Source organism: Musa acuminata, chromosome BXJ1-10 (genome assembly GCF_036884655.1).
Source record: "Musa acuminata AAA Group cultivar baxijiao chromosome BXJ1-10, Cavendish_Baxijiao_AAA, whole genome shotgun sequence".
NCBI lineage: Eukaryota > Viridiplantae > Streptophyta > Magnoliopsida > Zingiberales > Musaceae > Musa > Musa acuminata.
This window is the reverse complement of record NC_088336.1, coordinates 33,822,315-33,837,810: the sequence shown is the minus strand read 5'-3', so window position 1 is coordinate 33,837,810 and position 15,496 is coordinate 33,822,315. Positions and strand designations below refer to the sequence as shown.

General features: G+C 47.7%; 1 protein-coding gene and 1 long non-coding RNA gene across 2 annotated transcripts; one reads left to right on the top strand and one right to left on the bottom strand.

Moving 5' to 3' along the window:
* Window positions 1-8,280: 8,280 nt before the first annotated feature.
* Window positions 8,281-14,176, bottom strand: LOC135594631 (uncharacterized). The gene is made up of 4 exons (XR_010480157.1): window positions 14,038-14,176; window positions 13,663-13,895; window positions 13,326-13,544; window positions 8,281-12,618 (listed from the first exon to the last, which is right to left on the bottom strand). It is a non-coding gene; the product is annotated as an uncharacterized LOC135594631 (long non-coding RNA).
* LOC103969527 (NAC domain-containing protein 68) lies at window positions 13,359-14,543 on the top strand. The gene is made up of 3 exons (XM_009383081.3): window positions 13,359-13,536; window positions 13,621-13,901; window positions 13,994-14,543. The coding sequence occupies exons 1-3, from the start codon at window positions 13,359-13,361 to the stop codon at window positions 14,432-14,434; spliced, it is 900 nt and encodes a 299-aa protein (XP_009381356.2). The 3' UTR covers window positions 14,435-14,543.
* The last annotated feature ends 953 nt before the right edge of the window (window positions 14,544-15,496 follow it).

Sequence of the window (15,496 nt, the reverse complement as noted above, 5' to 3'; positions counted from 1 at the left end):
AAACCTGGTAGCGAAAGAACGACATATTCTATAGAATATTCTTCAGGGGGATAGCTTTTAACCACCTTTAACAATCTCAATGTAGCTTCTTTTCCATGTATGCGACAAAGGAAGAGACAATCCATAACTATCTGCCTTGGACCCATGTCCACATAAGCAGACTGGTAAGGGTCTACCTTTGTCTCCTTCTAGTCTAGATGCCACACGAACACATGTCGGACGGTGGTTGGTCGATAATATCCTCTCTATCATTTATCCTCCCCCCCCATCAAGGCGTGCTTCGGGAGATTTTTGGCGAGAGTCTTGAAGCATAATGTCTAACTCATTTGACACGTTGGCCTTATGCTCCTTTGATCACTTTTTTGAGGGGGAGCAGGGGTGCTAGACCAATGTACCTTGGGCACACCCAAAAATGGGGCTGGGAGCTCTTCCTCCTCACCTTGAGCAACAAGGCAATTGACGCATCCCAACTAGCCCACCTCAGGTGGAGAGGGGGTCAACGCTCGACCCCTCCACCTTGGTTGGAGGGGGTCGATGCTCAACCACTTAGTTTTGAGCAAAGGGTAAGGTCGGCACCCGACCTACCTACCTCAGGCGGAGAGGGGGTCGACGCCCAACACCTCCACCTTGGTCGGAGGAGGTTAGCGCTCGACCCGCCCGCCTCGGGTGGAAAGGGGGGTGATGCATGACCCCTCCACCTTGGTCGAAAGAGGAGGTTGACGCCCAACCTACTAACCTTAAGTAAAGAGGGGATCGACACCCGACCCCTCCACCTTGGTCAGAGGGGGTCGATGCTCGACCAGCCCACCTCAGGCAGAGAGGGGGTTGGCGCCCGACCTCTCTGCCTTGAGCGAAGGAGGAGGTTGGTGCCCAACCTACCCACCTCGAGCGAAGAGGGGGTCGACCCCCGACCTCTCCACCTCAAGCTAGCCTCGACGAGGTCAGGTTTTTCTGACCTCCGTGTCTCGGGCAAGCCTCACTTTAAGTGGGTTGGGCTTTCCCGACCTAGTCTGTCTTGTGCCTCTAAGGGCTCTCTTCAGGTGGGATGGATTTTCTCGACTCATGCACCTCGAGCACATTTTATTTTGTGCCTCCCGTCGTGGTAGGTTTCTTCCTATGGGTTGAGTCTTGCTAACTCACGTGCCTTAGGCACATTTTGCCTTGTGCCTCCTGCTGTAGTGAGTTTGTTCCTATGCGGATCGAGTTTTGCTAACACATGTTTCGAGCACATTTTACCTTATACCTCCCATCGTGATGGATTTCTTCCTACACAAGTTAGGTTTTGTCAACTCACACGTCTCCAGCACATTTTACCCTGTGCCTCTTGCCATTGTGGGTTTCTTCTTACGTGAGTTAGTTTTTTATCGACTCACGTGCCTCAGGTATATTTTGCCTTGTGCCTTCCTCCGTGACGACATTTTTTTTTTTACTTATTAAGGTGATCTTCGCACATCAATCACTTACGCACTTTTCGAGGTGCCCCTTCATCAATTAGCGTCTCTTTGGATTCTACTTGAAGGGTCACTTATCTTCAATATGGGAGGAGAGAGATTGATCCTCTCACTATAAATCCCCCTTAGTCATGGGGGTGAGGCTCATTTTCTTATTTGAGCCTCTGTGGTCTTACTTAGGAACTTCTTCTTCAAAGCGAGTTGGTCCTTGGCCCTCTTCTTGAAGGCGGGTCGATTCCTGGGTGTCTTGTCCATCAGGCGTGTTGGCTCTCTAGTACCTCGGCCTTCCAGCATCTCGATCCTGAAGAACTTCCGCATTTACAGGTCAGGATGTCTTTTCTTTCTCGCACAAGCTCGGATCTCACAATTATCGAATGGTCGAGGAGGTTGGTGCTCCATTCTCGAACAACCCAAGGACGGAGTAAGTTTCAACCTCTCCTTCGTCAAGAGAGTCGGTCCCAGTGAACCCAAAGATTTTTCAGGAAATAGAGTCCATGAGAAGCACGTATGATAAGGACTCGGTGATGAGCACAACTCTTAAACAGCTTACAGACCAGGTATTCCATCCCAGCGAAGTTCAAGCTGTAAGTCCCTCGACCCAATCACCATCCATATAACATAATGTTTATGTTCCTTTGTTTGTCTTTTAATGCTCTAAAGGCGGGACTTCGCTTTCCCCTTCACCCAGTGATTGTATCTTGCCTCCAATAGTGGAGGATATCACCTCACATATGGTGCCTAACTCATGGCGCTATTTGGTAGTGTTCACTGGGGAGTGTTACCATGCCGATATTATCCTGACTCGTAAACTCTTTGTTGCATATTTTCGATTGTGTAGGGCAAAAAACAACTCTTACCTGGTTGCTCGGGAGGACTTCAAGGTCAGTAGTACCCCTTCCAACAATAAGGGTTGAAAAGAGTGCTTCTTCCTCAAAGGTACAAGTCAGGATTAGGGGTTTAGTCTCACCTATTTTGCATGCTCTATAGATAACGCACTTCCCTTCACGTCGGATGAGGAGGCAGATCAAGTGCTTCGATTGAAAGATATACTCTCTTTTTTTGAGGCTGTCAGGAAGACGGATGAGGACTAGCTAATCAACGTGGGTCACAACTCAGCTTCTCGGGGTATGGATCTTTTTACAAACACCCCCCCACACCCCCCCCCTCCCCCCCCCCCTTCTCATTTCTTTTTTACAATTTAAGAAATCAACCTATGCAGCCTCATGACTTTAATCTCCTATAAGTATCGATCTTCAAGCCTTAAGGAGAAGGAGAGTTGGTTTCTCTTCAAGTATAGTGGTAGCTTCTTCAACTCCTCCCCTGTCCATTCATGAGCCGTCACTCGAGGCGTCGACCCCAACTCAGTCCAATTATCCTTCCATTGTCGGTCAACTAAGGAAGAAGAAGGTCATGAAGGTGTCCCATCATCGATGGGTCAAGAAACTCGAGGTATAGCAGATTCCCGAAAAGGAACCGAACGAAGTGCCTCCTACTCCCGAGGCACCAACGTTTTTAAAGGACCCTCAAAGCTCAAGGTCCTCTTCGGGAAGAAGAGAAGAGAGGCAATGGTCAGTGTTTGACCTATAAAAGGGCAAGTTCTTGCCCTTAGCAGTACTGAAGATAGTCGACCTGTCAAACCCAATTCCAGACATGTCTTCATAGCCAAGATGGGAAGGTTTGCAAGAAAGGCAAAAAATATTGAGCCATGCTAGAGCCACGAAGCAATACTACCGAGGGTCCTTGTGCTCCGGGATAGCAAAGCAGCCTTACCGTTCCCCCTCGGAGGTTTTGCTCAACGCAAGCTACTGTAATGAAGTGCTTATGAGCCAAGTCATGGCTAACCCCTTTAGTATCTTGTTGTTGTATCATTGTTAACCCTTTTGTTTTCGACTTGTCGCATTATCACTACATCACTGCCCTTCTTGACCACGTACGAGACGTTGGCTCTGTTATTTATCAATGGCCCCTTATGATCGACAATCTTTGGGAGGAGGTGGAGAGGCTAAAGAGGGAGATGGGAGACCCAACACTTGTCGCCGAAGTAGAGGCTCGTGGAGTCGAGCTAGTGACATAGATGGAAGAGGTCGAGTGGCGCCTGACTGATCGGGACAAACAATTGAAGATTGTCCGAAGCAACAATTGTAACATGGAGGTCGAGCTGCTACGAATTACCCGAGAGCTAGACTCAATGAGGATCTATAACTCTTAGCTTGTTAGGCAAGTTGTCGTGGCTAACGAGCGGGTCATGACTATGATCAAGCAGTTGGCTGCCTTGAATGAGCAAATTCAGAGTTTAGGCAGCGAGTTGGCGGCTTTGAGGGAGACGTTGGAAGCTGAGAAGACCATGATACTGAGGTATCTGGAGGAGGCAGTCATCGACTATAAGGCCTCCATCGAGTTCAGGAAAAGTCTGGAGAGGTCGGGGGTCACCGGGTACTATATTGCCTTAACCCGTTTTAATGTAAGATACTGAGGTAGAGATTGAGGAGGATCTATTCATCGAGTACCCCAAAGACTAAAATGTTTCAATAGCTACCCCAAAGACTTGATGGTCATGAGCAAACTTACGAGGCCTTTGCTTTATCAGTCTTGCCACAGGGAAAATGTTCAAGTGATGTTGAGCTATGTTGAGGTCAATTCTTGGCATGTCTCTCGGCAACCATGCGAACACCTCAATATTCTCTCAGAGGAAGTTGATAAGCTATACCCGCCTCTCCTCAGGAAGAGTTGCCCCGACCTTAATGGTTTGATTGGGTCGGGCTTCATCTAGGGGCACTTCAATCAACGACTCCACCGGCTCAAGATGTGGGATGAACTTGGACAAGTCTTAAGAGTTCATAGGTGGTGCCTCAGGTTAGGTTTTCTTCAATAGGGAGACCATCGTCATATAGCACTTGCGTGAACTCCCTTGGGTTGCTTCTTAGCTCTCTAATATCAGCCCTCGTCGGGAACTTCATCGCCATGTTGTCACGACCTTAGCTGATTTTGCCTAAGGCGTGCGGCACCTCGCGCGTCCATCCGCAAAGGTCAGCCTCCCCGAAGCCTCCCATTGTCCCTTAGGACCAACAAAAGAGAGAACGGGTTAAAGAGAACGCCTCAATCGGGATCCACAAGCAAACATGTCCGAAAAACACTTCATAGACAATGCAAATTACAAACAGACTTTACAAGCTCTGAATAGTTGCACAACAAAGGGTAAAATGGTCCATTACATACCGAAAAGCTCTCGCACGTGTCCACATGACACAACCTTTATTTACAAGCCTAAAGAGGCCACCAACCCAACTAACATGGGACTATTTAGCCTTCGGCCGTCCCTCTACCTGCTGTACAAGGCATGAACATGCCAAAAGACAACGGACAGACATAAGCATTACATCCAACATCTTGTTTAGAAGTTTGTCCGTTACATTCTCCCCCACTTATCCCTTCGACGTCCTCGTCGAAGCCTTTGTGAACACTGCAACTCTTCGCCTTTGCTGAGTCTTCAATCTTCTGCTCCAGCTGCAATGCGCCTCCTGGCTCCCAGCTGCTCTCCGCTGCTGTTTCTGAGTAGTCGAACCTTTGATCCGCCATGCTGCTTCAACTCACCAATGACTCTGACTCTAGTGTGGGGTTGGCTGAGTTGTGTTGATCCTTGTTGATTCCTGCGGATCCGCCAAATGAAGGAAAAGACCATCCTTACTGCGCCAGTCTCTTAAAAATTCCTAATGCTGCTTGAACTGGGTGGATGCTTGTTGGAGCTTTAACGAGCATCGTCTCGCAAACTTCTGAAGCTTTGGGTCCTTCCTCCACAAAATCTGCTCATTGACTCTTCTTTTAGTTAGTTGTCACATCCAAGTAGGTTCGCATCACTTCCGCTTTCGATTGGCATTTCGTTGGGAAATGAAGCGGACAATCTACTCTCAGTAGCACTGATCACCGTTGGTGAGGATTTGACAACTATTGTCTTCTATTATCTTCGAAGGGTCTTTGAACTTGTGCAGAGCTCCTCTACTGGATAGATAAGAGAACTGGGGTACTCGGTTTCGCCTATTCTCTTAAGAATTGAGAAGGCAAAGGTTACTTGACTTCGCCCGCCTCCTCGAGGTTGTACTTCATGCATCAAGCTGGTTACTGGCCTTCGCCTGCTCTTTGCTCACACTTCTGAAGCACTTGAAGTGTTTGCACTCCTTGCATTGAGTTAGCTACTGTGATTCACCTTCTCAATGCCATTGAACTTCTGGAATGCAGGAAGTTTTCACCCCAACTTGGAGTAATTCTCTGATAGATGAGGTCGCCTCTGGGATTGTACCGTCTTCTCCATCAACCCTGCCGCCTACTCCACTGAGTAGGAAAGGTACAGCACCGCGTACTGCCTGCTTCGTTCCTTGGTCGTGCACTCTTGCATGACCCGAAGTCCTTCACTTACGGCTATCTTGATGAGAAACTTGTTGACACCGATCTTACGAAGTTTCTTGGCCTCTGCCCTTCAGCCTTGTCCCGGTACTTGGAGATTGCCTCTGCATGCTCCACCTCCTCGGCCCCTTTCACGACCAAGCGCTCTCCCTCCATGAGAGCAAGGGATCAATGACTTGCACGGAAGTCCCGCCTCTGCGGTACCATGGCGCTGCCATGCCCATGGCCCTACTATCCGTCGCCTCGCCTCTGTATCCCTTTTCTGCATGATCAGTAGAAATGTCTCTGTGGCACTCCTCTGAGTTCACCTCCATTCTGACTGATGCTTGATTTCGGGTAGCTAAGTCCCTCTGGACTCATCATCGCTTCCTCGCCCCTTTCGACCCCCCTGCTTCAACACCTCTGTGTTCTCTAAGCAGTCCGTTTGGTCGATGGAAAGACATACTACAACTCCCATGCATGGCCTCTGCCATCACGTTGTAGAGTTTGCACCGATTCTGTTCTCCTTAGCTTCCTTGGTAGCAACGTTCGCTTACTTGACCTTGTCCTCTGACTTGTCGGGCTCCCTTAAGCGAATATGAGCTCTGGAGCAGTCCAACTCTCCAGTTGCTTCGATCATACCTCTGCATGATCAAGTCCCTCCCATGGAACTCACTGGTACTTGCATTCGAACTTTTCCCTTGGTGGAACCCAGCCCCCATATGCTGATGACCAAGGTTTTCATCCGATGCAAAATTCGGTGCACGCCCGGAAGACCCGCCTCTGCGGTACCATGGCCTTAACTCCTTGAATCCATAGCCCTTCCTGCCGTCATGTTGTTCACCAAAGCGGAGCTCCCAGTAGCTCCCGATCATACCTCCATATGATCTCATCCCTCACGGGACAATGTCGTGTGTGTCGCATTGCCACGAACTGTTCCACCACGATCCGCTGCACCATGTCGCCTCCTGGTGACATCTCCATTGCATTCTGATCTTTGTGGAATAAACTCGAATTGTGAACCCTCCATGTGTGGCCTCTGCCAATACATCGCAGGGTCTCCTCCACCTTCGATTTTGTTCACTCCTTTGGCAATCGACCTTCATCCACCCACTCTTGGGTCACACCTAGATGAAGCACCACTCTAGGGCAGTCCGTCGCCTAGTAGCTCCCGAAGTCCACCGACTTCACTGTAGTTTGTGCACCATTGTTTGGATCCTGGGCCTCTGCCCCTACCAGCACAATCTCCGCTGCGCACTGCTTCCTTCATGGCAACTTGAATGGCAACACTGTGGCATATTCTTCAAGAGTACCCGCCTCTGCGTCCTCTTGCCCCGTGCTAAGACCTTCTGAACCCAACTTCGCCTCCGCAAATTGAGTCGCCTTAGTTCCTCCATCAAATGCTCCTCCGAGATAAGGTGCATGTGCCCAGAAGCTCCCTTCATCTTTGGCACCATGCAAGATGAGTCCGCTCCGTCAGAATGAAGGACCCATGGAACAACATGATCCTACCCTTGCCTCTGCAAGAGTTCATGTCTTTGACCTCTGTCTAAGGAAAGCACTGTGCTTCTGCTCCATGTTCCAACTTCTCTGCTGGCTCCCTTCATGCGGCTTGGGTACTTCGCCAAGTTACACCCAAGTTGCTCCGCTCCTCGTTTTTGCATTGAGTCGATGGTGGCCCTCGCGCCCTCCATTCCACGGGTCAGCCCTCCCTTGAGTCCGATCTCCATATCGACTCTAAGTGTGCCTTCATTTAAGTTGCTTCAGGTCACTCCCCCACTTGATCTCGCAATGCATCCACCAATGCATTCTCTCGAGCGAGATCATGCGACAACTCCTCGCCGCTTGCTCAGTCCATCGAGCTTCGTGAAGTTGTTGTTTGTGAGGTACTCCTCCTCAACATGTGAAGTCCGTCTCACATGATTCTCCCTCTGGAGTGCCGAGACTTATCCCTCCTAGATAACTGTCCCATTGGAGCAACATCTCTCTTCGTTTCGGAGACCCCCATCCCCTTGGACTACTCCAATCTGCTGAACAAACTGTGCATTGTTCTGCCTCTTGCAAACGCACTTGCTAGATTGCGCCTCCACGTCAATACAGCCACCGCCGCACCCCTCAAGGCCTAGCAACATGCTAAACTCGTTGCACACTTCAGCCTCCTCCGGACGTATCCTTCACATGACGAAGAGAAAGTTTCAATGCTCCATGGCGCCGAGTCTCGATCGCCTTGGGATGGCCACGAACATTCCATCGTCCGCATACAAGCCCATGCATGAGTACCAAATTCTTCGAGTTAGCAATTCCCCTCACCTCTGTGAGCTTTGCATAACTCTTTTGGTCGTTGAACAACTCATTCCACCTTGGATGGTCTCATTCTTGCAAAGCGCCTCGCTTGCCTAGAGCACCATCAAGTATAGTTGTCAACGTTGAGCCGTAGCTCAAACTCAGCCATCCCAACCTTTGTGCGCTCCAAATTCAACCAAGCTTGCCTGTTCTCGTGGTGCCTCTTGCGCGAAGGGTTGGCCATTCCTCTGAATGCCAATCTCGGATGCTCGCTCCTCTGAGCGACTCTTTTCCCTACATCTCCATGCCCGTTTTCCCTCAAACGGTCGCGCGTGTGCTGACTGCCCTCAACGCAGCCCCGCTAGGTCCCCCACGTTTGCATGTCAAGTGTTTCTATGAGTGCTTGTCCCGCTCTGATACCATATTGTCACGACCTTAGCTGATTTTGCCTAAGGCGTGCGGCACCCTCGCGCGTCCGTCCGCAAAGGTCAGCCTCCCCGAAGCCTCCCATTGTCCCTTAGGACCAACAAAAGAGAGAACGGGTTAAAGAGAACGCCTCAATCGGGATCCACAAGCAAACATGTCCGAAAAACACTTCATAGACAATGCAAATTACAAACAGACTTTACAAGCTCTGAATAGTTGCACAACAAAGGGTAAAATGGTCCATTACAGACCGAAAAGCTCTCGCACGTGTCCACATGACACAACCTTTATTTACAAGCCTAAAGAGGCCACCAACCCAACTAACATGGGACTATTTAGCCTTCGGCCGTCCCTCTACCTGCTGTACAAGGCATGAACATGCCAAAAGACAACGGACAGACATAAGCATTACATCCAACATCTTGTTTAGAAGTTTGTCCGTTACAATGTGGTAAGTCGACACCATTGCCCTCAATCTACCTCTCCATCAGCCCTTGAGGTCGAGGTGAGGGTTCCCGGTGCTTTCGAACAAACCACCCAAGGTACCCTTACCGTATGAGCTCTTCAATATGCTCTTTCAGGTCATGACATTCTTCAGTGTCATGGCCATAATCTCGATGGAACCGAAAATATTTAAACTTATCTCTTTTCACGAACAGGGTTTTCATTAGGTGAGGGCTGCTTAAGAGTCCCTCCTTCCATATTTGTAGGAAAACTTTGGTTTTAGTCATATTTAAAGAGGTCAGCTCAGGCCTTGGGCGAGGTAAGTTGGGTCATTTATTTCTTCTTCATCACGGTGACCTTGGGTTGGGGCTGATTGTGGTCACTCCTGCTTTAACTTCTTGCGTGACTTCTCACGCTTGCCCGAGACTATTGCCTCGGTAGCAATGTATTGATTGGTCCTTTGAAGTGCCTCAGATATAGTTACCAATAACCTCTTTATCAATGACCAAAAGAGGCGAGAGGGCATGAGCCCCATCATGAAGGTATATATTATGAGTGATGGATGGACATCTATTACGCCTCGGATCTTATTTATGAACCGAGCGATGAAGTCTGCGAGCATTTCTTCCTCCTCCTGCTTAAGTCCGTGGAGTGTTATCGTTAAAGGCTAAGGGCATACATTCCCAAGGAAGTAAAGTTCAAACTCCTTCACCCATTGAACGCTTCCAAGGATAGGAGACGAAAGTTCATTGGAATCAATTCCTACTAGATTTTCTGGGTGAATGACGACTAGCCTAAGGTGGGGTTGATCGACGCCTCCCCATTTGATTGTTGGAACTCTCGTTGCATCTCCTCCAAACGTTGGTCCATCTGTTGTAAGGAACCCTCCGTCAAGTCTACTGACTTTGTTACGGTAAGTAACTTTTTTAGCCGTGGCCTCGGGGCCGTCGCGGCTGGGTTCGGGTCCGGAAGGCGGTGATCTCCGTGGGAGCGCTCCTCCAGGTCTCCCGACGGCCGAGCTCGGTGGTTCGGGTCGGGAGGTCGGTTCGGCAGGTCGGGTCGGCGGTTCGGGTTGGCGGCTCGGGTCGGGAGGCAGCTCCGAGGTCGGTTCGACAGGTCGGGTCGGCGGTTCGGGTCGGCGGCTCGGGTCGGGAGGCAGCTCCGCCGCAGCTTCGGGAAGAGGCGACACCGTCTCGCACCTGCACACAGGTCGGGCCGGGAGCTCGGCCCGACCCCTCCGACGATCAAGTTAGAGAAAGATGTGGAGGGGATTGTGGATGAGGCAGAAGAAGAGCCTCTGAGTGTTTTGTGTCTGAGTGAGTTTCCCTCCCCCTTCTCTTGAGAGTTCGGGGGTATTTATAGATAGGTTTAGCGTTTACCTGACGTGGCCACCTGCTGGAGTGAGATGGTGCCTCTGATGGTGTCTGACGCGGCCGCTGGGGTCGCGTGGCGGGGCAGCTTGCAGCAGGGTATGGGCGGGGGCAGGTCGTTGTCCTGCTTTGCCGTGGTCAACTGTGCGAGGTCGGAGGTCGTCGCACGACAGTGGGAGTTGTCAGCGTTATTGCTTTCCTGGGGGGATGTCGTCATGGCGCGTCATCCGGCCACTTTTATCCCTATCAGACTTAGTCTTGGATTCAGGGGAGCAGAGTGAGGGTGGTATGATCCGCTAAATTCTATGGTCGGGGACCAAAGTACCCCCTCAGTCTACGATTAGATGGCCCTCAGGTGCTCCTGCGATGTCGACACCGTGTCGGGATGGAGAATCTCAATGGATGCCAATAGCGGTGGAGCCGAGGATTGCAGCTGAGTTGGTAGCATCGTTTGTTGGACCAGATGGGGCAAAAAAGGAGTGACAATAGTAAGAATGTCAAGCTCTCGATAAGATTATCTAAGATGCCACCTACATAAATATCGAAGTCGAGAGAGGTTTCCTAAGCTAGTCCCTTCGACACCTAAATTAATTACCCGGAGTAGATGAGTGTAATCGCCAATAGTACAAAGTGACCCTAGATTATGTTAAAAGTAATTTTTATACTTGATAGTAAAGGAATGACATTTTATAGAATATTTTTTAGGGGATAACTTTGAACCGCTTTTAACACCCTTAATTTGATATTTTTTCACATAGATAACAAAAGTGTAGACAACTCATAAGTATTAACCCATATCCACGGGCCAGATCGATAAGGCATAGCTTTTGTCTCCTTTCAACCTAGACACATAGATGGTTGATTGATAAAGAGGTTAGCATGGGAAAACCTTAATTGTTGATAACATAGTCTAAAGATTGGATCTCACTGTCATCATTTACCCTTTATAAAAATAAAAATAAAAATAAAAAAACTGTATGAATCATATGCTTTCTCTGAAATTAATGTACATCAAATCAAGAGCAACGCTGTAGATGACATCGCTATCGGACTCGGATTGTGCTTGCACCAGTGCCACGTTAACTGAACGCGCTTCTAAGATTTCCATCCTTGCAATGTTCACCGTCGCATCCACATGGGTGAAGCCAAAAGGACTAGCTTTAAGTGTACCGACAATGGACTACAGGTGCTGACCAAAGTGTCCTCTAAAACACAACATATTTTCCTCGCATTACATGTTTTAGTTTCCATAACGTACGAGGCGGCAAACTGTTCTCGGTTATCACCAACCCATCTACCGCCACAACCTTATCAGTAGCAAATTCTGGCACCATCTCAACATGTAAATTATGGTAGCTTACATGTGTAAGGAATTGATCCATACATGTGTCACTTCAACGCACCGATTCGCGAATCGTGTTCCACGTATCAGATTCTAGTCAGAGACACATTTCAAATTGCCGGATAAAACACTAATCGTGTCGTCCTTTGATCATATGTTGGGATAAATGTGTAAAATTTGGATTGAAAAGATGATTCAAGGAAAAACTTTAATTTCAAGAATTAGTAAAAATTGCTGTCTAAAAATCAAATTGAAATTGAAATATCACTCAAAAACCAGGAAATTCTTTGGTAGATTTTGAAACATCCTTTTAATAATCCCTCTTTTCGGAAGTCGAGCAATCTACTAAAACGACCACCACCGCTCCTTCACCAAACCTTTATAAATTGCCTACATGCACGCTTATGGTGGACTGCAACATCAAGAATGTGCCACAAAAATGATCGACACAGCTGGATTACCTCATCACCGCATGATCCAACCAAACAGAATCGCGCCTGCGGAAAGCACCAGAACATATCCACATCATCTGATCGGGACACGTGTCGGATCGGTTTTTAATTATTTTCTTTACATAACGACAGATGTGGTCAGGAGGCTTCAAAACCACCCTATTTCATTAAAATCTTTAGATCATGAAAATTAATTCGTAGGTCAAATATTTATCAATGTTATACGATAATATATCACTTTTAATTAGATATGCACCGTCGATAATATTAAGTTCAAGGCAACGCTTATCCTCGGCTGAGCTGTCCTTAACTCATCAGCGTGTGAGGAAACAAAGGGGTCAAGGAAAAGGGCTCGACACCGGGGTGGGGTTGTCAAACCCTTTTCCTGAAGGCTTGTCGACGGTACGACGTTTTGTTCCCTCCGACTCGGGCGTGTTGACTCGGACAGTCGTCGCGAGTCCCACGGTCAGAATCTGCAACGAGAGCAAACCGACTCATAAAAATCCAATCCATTGATGAATCAAACAAAGCATAATGGATATCCGAGTCAACTCGGCTGGTTAGGTGCCAAAGTTTCAAACGAGGAAAATAAGGGGTGCGGTGGCGGGGGCGGAGGCGGAGGAGGAGGCCCAGGTGCAATGCACTGCGTGCGGACCAATCACGGGACGCGGTGCTCCTCATAGTGGCCATGATCTTTCGTTTCCGGGTTCAATGGATCCGCACGGATCCGTCACGTGAGCCGAGGGGTTGTAATTAAGGAGATGCACCCATTCCGATCATAATCCCCTTTCTAGAGAAAAGTATCTAATTATGAGCTCTAAAAAAGAAAACCTAATTATGATCATTAATCCCCTTGTTGTCTACATGCCTCTCCTTTCCTTCCTGCTCTTTGAGTTCCCGCATAAAAAGTAATTATATGATAATTAGTTGGTCAGTGAGGATTTAATATAACTATGTAAAAATAATTCACCTTAAGTCTCTGCGGACAGGAGCACATTAATCACCTCGACCGTAAGCCGAAGGCTTCCGGGACTTCATGTGTGGTCTCCTTCCCCTATATATCCTATCCGATCCGCGTCCATAAGATATATATGAATCTACCTTCGTCTGCGTGAGTGTGTGTGTTCGAAACTTGATACAAACATACTACAATTACACCAAGAGAGAAAGAGAGGCTTACTTCTTGGCTGTCAGCCAGCAGAGGAGACAACGGATGGCGAGGAAGAGAGACGCGGAGGCCGAGCTCAACCTGCCGCCGGGATTCAGGTTCCACCCATCCGACGAAGAGCTCGTCGTGCACTACCTGTGCCGGAAGATAACCTGCCAACGCCTGCCCGTCCCTATCATCGCCGAGATTGATCTATACAAGTACAATCCTTGGGAATTACCAGGTACTGCACTGCACCCATAAAACAATAGATGAATCAAGAAGTTCATTCTTTGATTGGGTAACACAGACAGCAATGTATATGCAGATAAGGCATTATTTGGACAGAAAGAATGGTACTTCTTCACACCTCGGGACCGGAAGTACCCGAACGGCTCGAGGCCGAACCGGTCTGCCGGGAAGGGATACTGGAAGGCGACCGGTGCTGATAAGCCGATCTCGACCAAGGGGAGCAAGACAACTCTTGCAATCAAGAAAGCCTTGGTCTTTTACTCCGGGAAAGCACCGAGAGGAGTGAAGACCGATTGGATTATGCATGAATACAGAGTGGCCGATACGGACCGCCGTGCCAACAAGGGAAGCCTGAGGGTATGGAATCAACGATAACATCATATATATAATCTGCTAAAATAGTGCATGTGACCATAGAGATAATGGAAGCACTCTTTGGACTAGTGCAGTTGGATGACTGGGTTCTTTGCCGGCTGTACAACAAGAAGAATACCTGGGAGAAGAAGCAGCAACAAAGGGCGACGTCCTTTGGAGAGCCCATCGATTCATCGGACGAGGCATGGTCAGCAGCAGACAGCTTCAGAACACCAGATTCTGAAATTGAAAATGATTTTGTGTTGCCGCATTTCAATGATCTAGGCAGCCCATCACAAGCTTCTGCTGGAGTGCAAGCATGGAGCGCCAGGCAAACAATTGGCCTCCAGATGGTGGAAAAAGGTCCGAAAGAAGATAATGAATGGTTCATGGACTTGAATCTGGATGAGTTGCAGAGCACTTACATGAGCTTGGGATCAACACCTGCCATGGATGCAACAAACCAAGATTATTTCTTCCAATCCTTAGTACCGCCCATGCCGAGGCCAAATCAGACCAGCATGCTACCTTTCTGAATTAAGTGGGAAGTTGAAGATGTAAATAAGGGTAGATGCAAACATCTAAAGAACACTCTAGGATTTTTCACTTCGTTTCATGCATTATATGCAAACACTTTTGAAACAATTAGTTTCCTTTGCTGATAAAGATCTTCAACTTCTTTTAAATTTGGACAGAAAACATACAATATTCCATTTCTACCACTGATTCAGCAATCATTTTGAGCATCAAACCCAACAATACGAGGATAACAAGTTTTGTTCAATTCAACCTACCAAAGAAAGCGTACATAGGTATAGATGTAACAATATCTACATAGTGATTAATTTTTTTAAAGACATTGCACTACGCCTTTCATAGAACATCATAATGCATCTGAAAGAGAAGGTGTAAACCATGCTATGCACATTCAAAGCAGACAAACTGAAAGCATTGCTTGGTGAAGCTGAAATCAATTCGACTGATTGCATTTGGTTGCTTGCAACTGAAAATGGTTGCAAGTGCTTTTACACTGTAAGTACCAGTTGCAGATGCAGCTGTTTGGTTGTCTGCATTTAGAATTGCTGCTATGGAAGAGGGTGTCAACCATGCTGTGTACATGAAGAACTCTATGATATTGTTAAGGAGACTAAAACCGAAAGCATTGCTTGCTGAATACTTAAAGTTAATGTCTACCTATAATTTTATTTATCAAATTGTAATTATCAAACACCATATCATCTTATGTCATTAGACATGTTAGCACTCATTTCCCGACCAATCATTCATTTGAATCACAATTTCATTATAAATCAGTAATAAGTCTTGAATGTTTGATTGTACTTAATATACAGTAGTCCAACTATTCTTTTTTCTGTATGAACCTAATGCATGAATTTAAGATGTAATTATAATTTATGGAACAGAATAAGAGAAAGAGGATCACAAGCAGGCGACGGAGGGGAAGCTTTTTGGGGTACAAAGTTTTGGGTCAGAAGCTCAATCAAGGTTACAGAGCATTAGATCACCTAGTACCTCAACTGAGGTGCTCGCCTAAGTGACACTTGGTTGAATGTCTCGCCTTGTCTGAGCACCTGTAT